Source organism: Mastacembelus armatus, chromosome 12 (genome assembly GCF_900324485.2).
Source record: "Mastacembelus armatus chromosome 12, fMasArm1.2, whole genome shotgun sequence".
Taxonomy (NCBI): Eukaryota; Metazoa; Chordata; class Actinopteri; order Synbranchiformes; family Mastacembelidae; genus Mastacembelus; species Mastacembelus armatus.
In genome coordinates, this window is record NC_046644.1 from 9,792,190 (window position 1) to 9,805,154 (window position 12,965).

General features: G+C 40.0%; 1 protein-coding gene across 1 annotated transcript in view; it reads right to left on the reverse strand.

Annotated features, from left to right (window-relative positions):
- The window catches only part of trabd2a (TraB domain containing 2A), a 49,651-nt gene that overhangs the window by 22,974 nt on the left and 13,712 nt on the right, over positions 1 to 12,965 (reverse strand). The window contains exons 3-4 of the mRNA XM_026297881.1: positions 1,931 to 2,077; positions 1,261 to 1,435 (exon numbers count right to left, since the gene is read on the reverse strand). Coding sequence (XP_026153666.1) covers positions 1,261 to 1,435; positions 1,931 to 2,077 — 322 coding nt within the window. The remainder of the gene's footprint in view (positions 1 to 1,260; positions 1,436 to 1,930; positions 2,078 to 12,965) is intronic.

The window sequence follows — 12,965 nt, forward strand, 5'->3', positions numbered from 1 at the left end:
TTGCAGGTCTGCCTGAGAGATGCCTTGTTATATTTTGTTCTGTCACAGAAATGTAAACTAGCCTAATCTAGAGTTAAACCAAACCTCAGCTAATGATTACAACAGAGCCTCATCTTCTTTATTAGGTGTGAACAATGCTTTGATTGACCAAGCAGAGGTCAAACAAACTAACAGGACTCCTGCAGGACAAAGACCGTCTGCCTTAGATACACAACCCCCCAACCAAGAAGAATACACATACACACACAGTCATCCAGAGCTAAGCAGACGTCTTGGTGGAATCTTCTCCACTGTTATCTGTGCTCTTTATCTTCCCTGCTTTAACACAAGTCTTCTTATCAGGCGGTTGCTACTTATGAGGTTGTTGCATAGTTACAGAGGAATTCACAGTATTAATCTGTCATTTTTAAAACTATGTGAGGACTCAAACAGCCCACGTGTCTGTTTCTGCTCAAACCTGAGCTGATGAAAGAGAGAGACTTAACATGAATGATTCATTTAGGCCCTAAACTAATAAAGACCATCAGTAGTGGATCTGTGGTCCATTCTGCTGGGCCACTGACCAACTGTAGGGCCACATTTTCCCTGGATTTAGGCCGGTCTGCACTGTGTTTTAGGGTAAACAGCAGCTTCCCTCTAGCAAAACAGCAACTTTCTAAATAGTGATGAATTTCTTCATTAAAAGATTATGAACTTTTATCATTCAGTGAAAGTGACAAAGCAAATATTAAAAAAAAGGAAATCCTTAAAAACAGAACATCTGATTTAACTTATCAAACCAATAAAATAACATTATGGTTTATGGGATTTTGGACAATATACATATTTGTGTTTGTGTATATTGATTCTAAATATGTATTTTCTGTTATATTTCTGCATGTGATAGGAGTTGTGCAGCTTCCCATATCATAAAAAAAGGCTTATCGGTAAGTTCCACTCCTCTGATCAGCTGGGATTTCTGTTTTCTTTGTCTTCTCTTTCCCTACTGGAGTTTGCTAAGCTGCTCAGCTTTTTATCTCCTTAGCAGAAGTGCTTCCATAACAGAGAGAGAGGAATTTAAATAATTTCGGAGGGATATACAGTAAGTAATCTTATTCAGTGTTTTGGAGAATGGACATGAGTAGAAACTAATAAAATCCTAAATGTCTTTTGTTTTTCCAACATTTTATCCTGAAACAATTGCATCAACATTACAGAACAGAAACACTGTCCTGTACACTGTCCCATTTGATTCATTTTTATTACTTTTCTTACACTAACCTGCTCCAAATGCAAAGAAGAAGCTCTTGTCCGGGTGTTCCTCTAACAATGCCTTGACCCTCTTGCCCATCCTCTCGTTCCTCTTGTAGATGAGTTCCTGTCGAAAATAGCTGTCTATCTCCTGGGCCGTCACCTGCTCACTGGGTGGCAGTGTCACATTATTGAAGTTAGGGACCTACAGTCGTGCAGAGAAAGTCAGAAGGAAAAGACAGGTGATGTCTTTTACTTTGACATCTGCAAACTTTACAATAACTGACTGAAAAAAAAGAAAAAAAAATTGAAATTCTCAAAACACATTACTTAAAGCTGTTCTGAATTTTTGCCACGCTGTACTACTGAACACAAAACTGACCAAGAGAAAGTCAAAGGTGCAGAGAAATTGCTAGAAGGAAGAATAACAAGTAAATAGAGAGATGTGGAATGGGTGACAGAGCAGAGAGAAGAAGAATTAAATTGGCACTAGTATAGAGAAGCTGCAGGGGTGTCTGAGCAGGTTTGGGGGATGGAAGGGCAGTCAGGGGGTTAGGGCTGAAGGTAAAAGGTCAAGGGTCATGTCACTGGGACATAGGGGTCAAGATGACTCTTACTCTATTAACCAGAGTGAAAATAGCTAGTTAGTTAGTCCACTGCTAGGTAAGATGAATGACATCAAACTGCATCAGAGACTGACCTGTGAGGTGTCATGATTAAATATGATGGAGTTAAGATCTCCACAGTTGTAATGCCTGATGAGGTCTTCAGTGGTGTAAGGAACCTGTAGACTTCCTGCCCTCAAAGACTCCTGCTGTAACAGCGTCTGGTTCAGGGCAAAGATCACCTAGAATGAAACAAAGTGACATTACTTGAACCTTCATGACTGACAGAATCACTTTTGTAATTTATTAAAAAAACCCAAGTTAGTATTTCACTGAAGAAGGACAGTTTGGGGTTTTCCTGCCAAGCCTCTGCTCAGCTGCAGAGATTCAGCTGTTGTGCCAGTGTAAAATTAGCCAGTGTTTGGTGAGAGGGCCCTGGTGAGGCTGGTGCCTATGATCAGCGGTGCAAGGACACACATGCACACATGCACGCGCTAATCCACTTTGAAACACACAGTGGAGCTCCTATAGTCCACACAGGGAGATAGGTGCACCAAAACCACCGCCACTCACCTCAGTGTATGGGCACCCTCTGATCTCACCACTGCGCACACCCACACACACAAATACACACACACACACACACTTTTTAACCTGCAAGCCATTGATCTTGATTTCCATTAAAAAACGGGTGTTTGTACGGTTTATTTGTTTGGAACAAATGGAACAAAGTGTCAGACTGAAGATGTGTTTTGTCAGCTGTGGAAGTATGTAAATGTTTCTACAGCATGTCTGCATATTTTTACAATTCAGCACGTAGCCTTTGCCTACGTATTCATCTGTGAGTGTGTGTGTATTCCAAGATCTTGTGGCAGATGAATTCTGTATTGATATGCATACCCGAGCGGCTTTTTTTTTTCATGTCCTGCTTTCTAAGGTGCTCTGATGATACTTTTCCCTCTCGACTGGCCCATTGTGAAAGCCTCGATGTAGCAGAGCAGAGGAGGAGAGGAGGGCAGCGCGGAGCAGATGCCTTCTTGTCAGGGGACAAAGAACCCCTCCGTCACCCTCTCTTCTCCTCTTCTCTGTGCTCCCTCCAGCTTTCATCGGCCGCGCATCAAAGTGGCGCTCTGCATATGAAAAGGGCCCCGTCTTTATGCCACGCAAATTAGCCTATCGCCACCCCTCCCTGATTCATTTCACAAAAAACACCCTCACATCTGTGCCACGTCCGTGAAGGAAGGCCCTCATCTGCAGGGTCTCCCCTTTTTCTCAGCTCTCTCTTCTCCTCTTTCTCAGCTCGCCGTGCCTTTCAGCCCCTTAAATTATGGCTGTGAAGGGAGGAGGAGGGAAAGGAGGGTGGACAGAGGGGGAGGATCAGTCATAGCCAGATAAAAAGAAAGAGAGATTTAAAAAAAGTGGGGAGCTTTACGGGAAGAAAAGAGATAGACAGGAAGAAAACACAAACAATAAAGTGAGGAAGGATACAGAAAACAGGAGCAGAGAGAAGTTAAAGAAAGAGAACCTTAACGAATGGTTTCTTTCTTTCTGCTGTGATCCTCCTCTTCTGTTAATATACTGTGGGTCAGTGGGTGCATTTTCCCACTCAGCTCCTTTCATCGGGTCCCCCTGTTTCTTCTTCTCCTTCACTGCTGCCCCCTATCCTACCCCCTCCAGCATACACACACACAGACACACCCCTTGCTGATATCAAAGCAAGCGGAGCCAATGAAAGTCAATAATTATCCTTTGTCATGGAAATGTCCCCTCTTGTTGAGATGGAGTGGGGTGGGTGTGTGCATCCAGAGCAAACATCATCACAGTCAGATTCCCACATGTGGAGATTTGGAGTGTTCAGCGACTCGCCTGAAAAAACTCTTGCTGTTCGCGCTCTGGAGCGTGTTGGCTTTGCTTAGGATTTGAAATACAAGTTGCAAGTGTGCTTAGTTCTGTATCTCTAAGGAGACATTATATCAATTGCGTTTATGAAATGATGGATCACCTCCCAGTAGTTGTAAAAATCATAGCCTGTTGAGACTGTAATTACAAAGTAAGATGTTTTGAACTCAGTGGAAAAAAGTAGAGTCAAATGTTGACTTGCCAGAAGTGGCATCATTATACGTAAGAGGTTTCAGCCTGTTTCATAAGGATATTACACACTCTGTAAAACCACTAACACTATACATTAAGTATTGTGTCAGCACCAGTATGGTGTTAAAGCAGTGAAGCAGTTCATGAGTAATAGGGGGGTCACTTGTTATTTGACATATCCAATCTGTAATGATTTGTTCACTGGCAAAATCTACAATTTATAAGCACAACAAACCATCTGAATTAGTTTGTCAGTTGAATTAGTGTTTTACTGTATGCTCTAAAACAAACATCAGCAAACACGACTACTGCTCAAATCCAAAACACAACACTGAAGTGAACTACGCTATAATACATAATAGATAATCACAACACCAAAGCATCTGTGCAACATGTTTAAGTACAATGTGGGAAACCAAAAATGTTGTACTACACAACACTGATTGTGACTGATTCACACTCTTCTTTTAGTAAACTCAGTTAAAATTTGCTGTACATTTGAATGGAAACCTTGTTAAAGTGATGAATCTCAGCCGTTTTTGTGTCTGCACCGCAGGAACTGAGAACTATATTAGGTCTCAGAACATGGTTTTGAGGAACTCTTTAAGCTCCTACTTCAGAGCAGGTACTTTTCCAGTACAATAGGAACCATGAGTGATGTACGTTTCCATTGATTCGTCAAACACCAACGTAAGCCAATGCAGCACTGGCAACAGCCATTTTTAAAAGTTAATTTTAGTATTGTAAACAACAGTTTATGACATGGGGAAAAAAAAAAAAAACACAAATGGGCCGATGCTGAAATCCGGGGTTTTACTGAGCCTACTCAACTAAGAAAATACAGAGAGATAAAGCGAAAATGTGAACATTTTTTGCTACCATTTTTACTGAACGTTTGGCAAAAGTGATATATTTATAATCAACCATCAACCAGCTTATGTTACTTCAACATTAATACTGGCGGTCTGAATACAAATGTCCGTTCCTCAGTGGGGCAGTTCCTAGAACTGAGTAGTCAGAAATGTCTGGTCTAAAAGTGCCTAGAATTCATGTGGGGCTTGCCTGATGTCCCATTTCGATGTGTAACGCACTCATTCAGACAGCTCCCATATATATTTCAAAGAAGGAAAATATAATCAATATTGCAGGAATGACTCATTTAAGTTCCCTCATACCTTTCAAGTCAGACTGTCACTGGACTGACAACGTGATGTCTTTTCCCCCAATAGTGTGAGAAGTCACCTGGTGTGTTGTCAAACAAGAGATGCAGTGAAAGGGCAGAACGATGTCAACTGAAAGTTCAGATGAAAGTTTAGTGTTTTAGTTCTAATTCATTTTAACTCATTTGATTTAAGACTGGCAACCATAGTAGGAGCCATAAGCCCACTTTTACCAGCAGGGCAAGCTGACAGCCAACAGTGCTCACAGACAGTTCAGCATCAGTCTGCTTTCATGCTTATGGTATCTCTGGTATATTTTGACCTCAGCACTGTTGTCATATTCACCATAAACATGAGTAGAGATAAAATGATTTCAGATATTTCAAGCAACAACATGTCAGCAACACATTTTATCTGTATATAAATGTGTACTGTGTGTAAACTGTATGTGAGGTCCTGTCACAGCATGAATCTGGACTGATGTGAACATCTTGTATAAACCAAGAGAAAGTCCTTGTATGGTTAAAAAAAAAAAAACTGGCTAATTGAAGTAATTCAGATATTACAATCGGGCACTGGATTTGGAGAGTGTTTGAGTAACTTCATTTTCAATTCAATTTTAATAAGCTGTGTGTGACTGCATACATCTTATGTGTGTGTTTATTCTTGATTTTTTGACTCATTGTGTGTTTGTGAACAGAAAGCATGTCTCCAGGTTGGAACAAGTGTTCCAAAGGTAGCTTGTCTACACTGTTGATAAACCACATGCTCAGACAGATGCACATAGGTGCACACACTCATCACTTGCAGCCAATTCAATGAGGCCTGGCCGTCTTCCAAGTACAAATGAAGACTTCCAACAGCTCTTCTGTTTCCTCCTTAGTCTGTGATGTTATCAGAGTAATACAAGTCTCTCTCTTTCACCCTCCCTCTTTCTGTCTCACACACACAGTGGCTAACGGACAAAGAGCAGAATGGAGTATGATTTCAACCAGAAAACAGTAGATAAAGAAACAGGAGAGCCAACCAATGAAAGCGAGAGGGAAAGAAAGTATAAGAGCGACAGAGAAAAATGGACTCTCAGTACGGATGTTATCAGTGAAATCTCAGAGGAGGACAGAAGCAGATGAAGGCGGACAGAAATAGACAGAGATTGGGATCATGAGTTACTTATGAGTGATGGTATCAGTGAAATGTTAGTCGCAGCAGTCAGTCCCAAACCAAGAACTATCAGGGGCACAGCAGCACTGCCAGTATTTTACAGAGCTGTGACTCTGAGAAGTACAGTCCTCAGGTGGTCTGACATTTACATGCAGACACTTAGTAATTTGACCACAGTGTTTTCTACTTTCATTTATTTTTATCTTCCAGATAAAGTTAATTTTTTATTAAAGTAGCACATAAACAACTGAGTCCTGCTGTTATAATTATGAATTTATGTTATGAATATATGGATTTTAGAGCAGAGTGCAATAAAGTACGTTACTGATGTGATGAGCTTTAATGAATGCAAAAACTTTCTGCTTAAACTCCCATTGAAATGTCAGATCTCAGAATGTTCCACTTGTTCACTATTGAGCAACACTGGCTGTTTATGTGCAAGAAGAATTAGTCAGAAAAATGCACTGTTAGGTTAAGAAACATAAGCTAAATCAGCTAGTCTAAGTTCATGGTAATTTCTAGCTTGCTGCATAGACACCATTAAACAAACTACAGTCCGTCTATTTCAACCTATTTTAATTTCTCGTGAATGTTGCTATTGTGACTTGACACCACCCACAACCACCATTGTAGAGTTTTGATGAAATAAAAATGGATTTTTATGCAAATCGTATCAAATTCCTCCTAGCTACCACTTAACTGTCATGTCATAGAGGGTCAAGGAAAACAACCAGATGCTGTCATTGACCTGTACTAGATTCCTATGCAACTGTTACATTTATGAGAAATGTGTAAGGTTGATTATAGTCAGCTGTAGTCGGCTTGTATCCGCTGAACTTATTTTTCATTTCAGTGGCAGCCCTTCTCAGAAAGCTCCTGCAGGATGATCCATATGTTCGGTTTGTTCCAAACAACTGTCACTTCACTAATAAATCACTAAATATGCTTTTACCAGCTATGTGCTGGGGAGCTAAGAGAAGCTGAGAGAAAAACATGGAAGCGGTGTTAGCCAACATGTGAACTATAGTTGTTTGCTGAACACACAGATAAATCGAATTCATTATTCCATCATTCTATTGATCTTTCACTGTTTTTTTTTTTAAATCGGAAACATTGTAACATGAATTCACAAGACTATAGCAGCCATCATTTGCAAGAAGCAAGCTCCAAAAACCAAATTCACAAGATGTATTCTGGAGGCAGCATTCAGTGGTTTAGCTTTTTACGTTTTAAAGAGTTTTTTTTTTAAAAAAAAAGCATTTTTTGCGGTGCTTTTTTGGTTTTTGGGGACAGGAAAACAAAAACCAAAGAAATGTGTTTCCAAATGTATTTACATATGGAAACACATTGGTATCACAGTGACAATAGGTGTCAGTTTCATTCAGCAGGTATTCACTGACACCCCCCACTCACACACACATACAGTTCATAAATGTTTCACCACTGCACTAGTGAGCTTTCACTTTCTGGCTAAAAGGGCTGAGACACACACACACACACGCACACGCACACGCACACACACACACACACACACACACACACACACACAACCACCTGTCAGACTGAATTATCCGTATTGTTTCTACTCTCCATTCCCCCTCCTCATCTACCTTTTTTCCTCCCTTCTCCCCTTTTTCTTTCCTTCAATTCCTCCTTCAAACCTCCCCTGAGCACTTTCCTCCTCCTTGCCTACACATCCAGTCTCACTTCTCCATTCATCCTCCCAACATTTCATTACTCCCTTCCTCTCCCCTTTGATCCTGTACATTCCCTCCCTCTCATCCTATCCCTTCGTCCATCCATCTCTCCCTCCCTTTCTCTCTCTTTCCTTTGATCCTATACATCCCCTCTATCAGCCAGGTCTTTTAAGATTTGACCCCTGAATTCCTCAGGTCACTAATGACCTTCTCACTGTGTGCGTGTGTGTTTTTGTGCTCGTCAGTGAGTATACACCTGTGCAAGATTAGGTCTTTCTGTGTATTTGTATGTACATGTATGCATCTGTCCATGCATATGTGAGCATGTGAGTTCTTCATCGTTGTGGATTACTGCGGCCTTCAAAGAGCTTAAAGCAGACCTTTGAAGATAGCATTATTAATTTTCCAGATAGTGAAATAAGGAAAAAAGAGCTTGACATTTTGACCAAGCTACACAAGGAAAAATTTCCCAGGCCTATACAGTATCTTTGAAAATGATGACCAATGATTGTTTTTATGCTTCTGTTTGAAAGGAGAAACCATTCCCCCAATATAAGTGATATATCATATTTCTCATGAGCTAGGACAGTTCAATTAAATATTGTTGTCATGGACAACCCTCTTCCACAGCCAACCAGCCAAGGTCTGTGTGTACACACTGAAAGTTTCGTTCTCTACAAAATTGGGTTTTCACTTGACAGGATATATTTAAAGAGGTTTCATTCTAAAATGGACAGTGTATTTTCCATTCAATTCATCTTTTAATCAAAAACTGCCAGGAACCAGTGCCTGTCATCATGCCCTAGAGCCAACGGCAATGTCTTCATATTGCTTGTTTCAATTGATCAACAGTCCAAACCCCCAAAAATAATGTATTTGCAATGATAAAAAAGCAGGGAAAAAAATGGTGTGAGGAACATTTGTTGTTTTAAATTTTAAAACTCTTCTGTCTGCAGGGAAAATTTCCCTTTAGAAACATTAAAGATTACAGTTGATTGAAATTAAAAGATTATCTGTTTATCAGTCTTGCAAAAGACAATACTTTAAGTCAACCTACTTAACCTATTTATAAGCACCACATAAACTTTTAATAAATGCTTGAAAACACACAAAAAGGTAGTTGTAAGAATTCATGAATGGTATTAACAGAATATTATAACTTCTCTCATTAAATCACATTTCATTTTATTATAGCAGTGTTTTGCTATACTGTAATTGATTATGTTTCCACCACACTGTTGGGCATTAATAAACATATATGCTTATAACTGCATTATAGATGGGGTGGGGGCTCTGTTTCCTCTAAATGAAAGTGAACTTCGAGCCACCTAGATCATACTGACTGCTCCGAGACCACTGCCAACACACAAACCACATTTATATGAAGCGGTCAATAAAGTTCTCCTGCTCTTACTCGCTGTGTGTTCTCTGTTTCCCTCTCTTTATCTCAGCTTCTCTCTCTCTCTCTCTCTCTTTCTCGACCTCTCTCTCCTCTCTCGCTCTGTAAAAACATTCTTAGATTTACCTTGGTGCCCAGACACAGTCAAATATTTAGGCTGTCAGAGGGAATCAGCCTCAAACCAAAAGGCTGGAGGGCTGAGTGTGTGGTGTGTGTGTGTGTGTGTGTGTGTGTGTGTGTGTGTGTGTGTGTGTGTGTGTGTGTGTTCGTGTGTGCGTGTGTGCGTGCACACTTCTACCCATTTTGAGCATATTTCTACTGGAGTGAGGACATTTTAGCAAAGTGAGGACATTTTGGTCGGTCCTCACTTTTTCAGATTCCTGTTTGAGGGTTAAGATTTGGCTTTAGTTTTAAGGGGAGAATGAGGTCAAGGTGAGAGTTAAGGTAGGAGTTCGGAGTAGGCATTTAGTTGTGACGGCTAAGGTTAGTGTAAGGTGACAGGGAAGGCATTATGTCATTGAGTGTCCTCACAAAGATAGAAGTACAAGTATGTGTGTTTGTGTGTGTGTGTGTGTGTGTGTGTGTGTATATTGGGGATTGTGGTGAATGAAACGTTAACTTCTCAAACCCCCCACTCCATCCTGCTTCTGTACACGAGTCCTAACCAACACACCCTTAATAAAGAAAACCACGCACACATGCCACACATACATTTACACACATTATTACATAATAAAACACTGGGTGATGAATGAAAATTTAAAGTAAAGCTCAATTAACTGACTGACAGAATAAGCACTGCCAACAGAGATAAAAGATGAAACTGTCTAAGTCTGAAACCAAAAACATACAAAGTTTGATTCCCTTGTTATCATATAAGTACACAAATACTTGTAAACACACAGTGACAGTGACGAAACAGGAGAAACTCACATCCACTGGTCACTTGCCTGTCACTCTCACTTCGTCTCTCTCTCCTCCACACACACATACACAAACACACACAAATACAAAAACTCACAGAGCATATGGCCGACCACTTGGTCCATCAGTCCACTAAGAAACAACACAAGGGTTTTGAAAACACAGCGAGCCACAAGGAAAACAGCCATCAATCTCTACAACTGTCCGTTGACTGAAGGAACACTGTTAATCTTCAGGACAGCGCGAGTCAAGAACAACACTGCGGAGCTGTTTCATGCTGCGATTCAAAGCAATACAGCTGTGACCACTTAGTATGGAGACACATTGACCATCCAGGTATTTACATTGTGTTATCATGCAAACAGGGGACGAGAAAAGTTTAAATTAAATTAAGATGTTTCACATTCTTGCAGCCAAAAAGTTCCACATGCTACGATCACAGCTCCAGAGATAAATCATCTGCAAACTCTTCTTTGTCTCTAACTATTGTCTCTGTGTCACACAGGCTTCCAAAGACACACAAAAATCTTTATATTTGAGGACCTATTTCAATCCAGCAACTGTCAATCTAAAGTAATAAAGCTGGGTCTTTTATTCATCAACTAAACATGTTTCTGTGTTTCAGAACCGGCCAAAGCAGAAGTACACATAGCTTCTGCGCTGAGGTCAGACAGTTTGACCTCTTCACCTCTTTAAGACTCTAAAGGTCACTAATGGACTTTCTACCCTGATCACTTCATTACTAAGGTCACATAAATAACGTCCTTCTCATGATTCTCTCATCATATTTGAAATTGTTTAGAAATGAGTCAGAACATGTCTTTCTGGCTCAAAAGCGTATTTGTAATGAATTTGCATGACAGAAACTTTATATTTGGATCTTTCTGTTCTGATGTATTAGTTACAGTAGATCTTCAATGTTATGGCATACTGTCGAACTTTACTACCAAACAAATGTATAGAAACATTCTGTAATCTATTCTTATTTCTTTAATTACCACTCAATTGCTTTAATAGCTTTGTTCCAAATGTTTTAATTACAATTTCTAAACTTTTCTTAAACTTTGAAGATCTGTTTTCAATCCATACAGCACCAAATTAAGACGCTGTACCAATATTCAATAACCTGTTGCTACTTGTCATCAGGCATCATTATGTCATTCCCTGGCCCATTTCTATGGTGGCCTCTAGGGACAAAAGCACAAACAAAAGTCAAAGCACAAACATGAAGAAGCTGCGCAGCAAATATGAAAACACATTCAAAAGTCAAAGCATTAGCATGTGCTTTCAGTTTATTTACCTTTAAGCTTATGTGGAATTGTTTTGACATACAACCCTCACAAGATTCCTATTAACTATTAAAAGTCCACTCCAACCTAACACAAGCTGTTCTCTTTTGTTTGTGTCATTTTCATTACAGCCACTAGATGTCCCCTTATTCCAAAACATACTGACAACTGCCTACTAGCAGGGCGGAGAAGGGTCCTACTAACCCATATCTATGGCAAACACTGATAAGGGTTCAATGAATGGTGTGACGATGTCCAGTTCAGCTGCATATAGTTCTGTTAAGAAAGACTGCCTTTGGGCGTAAAGCTGCACAGGATGGTGGTACAGTTTTGTTTAGACCACATGTTCTCAGCAGTAAACCCACCAAAACAGCAGAAAACAGTGCCAGAAATAAATCTCCAACTTTTGACTCTGTAGAAATCAGATAGAGAGAGACACAGAAGACACCAAAACCCACACATTTACGAGTATCTGCAATTCCCTTAAACCACTGGCCCAGAATCAGAACCTAAGCACTGTTGGCAAACCAAACCCAAGAGGCCACGAGTACACCAGCGCACAGCCAAGCATGTTTACATTAATATGCATCAAACACACTTTCCATCAGGTTACATCAATTCTTTAGCTATAAACAAAAACACTGACTGCACTGTAAGCACAATACGACCAACCTCAATCTTTAATGTCAATGTACAAATTCTAAACCTCACGCATACAAAGAATGAGTCATGGAAAATACCACCTGGTGTCCAAACCATCTGAGAAATGTATCTGTTTGTTGAGGGGAAAGCATGATGAATAAAATGAGACAAAAGAATTGAGAGAGATAAACACAAAACGATGAAAACAACATTTAGACATTTAGAGACTGACAGCATGAAGAAAGAGAGGACGATGCCTGTAGGGGTATGAAAAAAGAAAAAGTGATGGATATAGGTGGACAGATTGAAATAGAGAGAGTAAAATAGAGGGGGAAGAGTGATAGTAGTTGTTGTGCAGACATCTGCCACAACCCACAGCCTCACAACCACAGACTTTTAAACAGCCAAAACCATATGAAAACCAACCAAAAATCCTCAATGTGTTGGGAGTTCAGTTTTCAGAAGAATGGCTCATTGCATTCAGCGTGGATGGTACAATCTTGTCAAGAGAAGTTACAGTCAAAATAACTGTCAAAGCTGCAAAAACAATACAAGATACACTCAAAAAAAGATTACCCTAATTTTAGATCTGGAGAACAATTGCTGTTGGTAGAGAGAGAACGGGTGAAAACCGAGATACAGGGACAGACAGTAGTTTGTATCTGGTTTTAAATCATGATTTGAGGATTCAGTTGCAACGTTTTCATACCTGTAGTATATCTGTAAAGTGATATCCTCAGTAACTCTTCATCGCAAATTGGAAAATG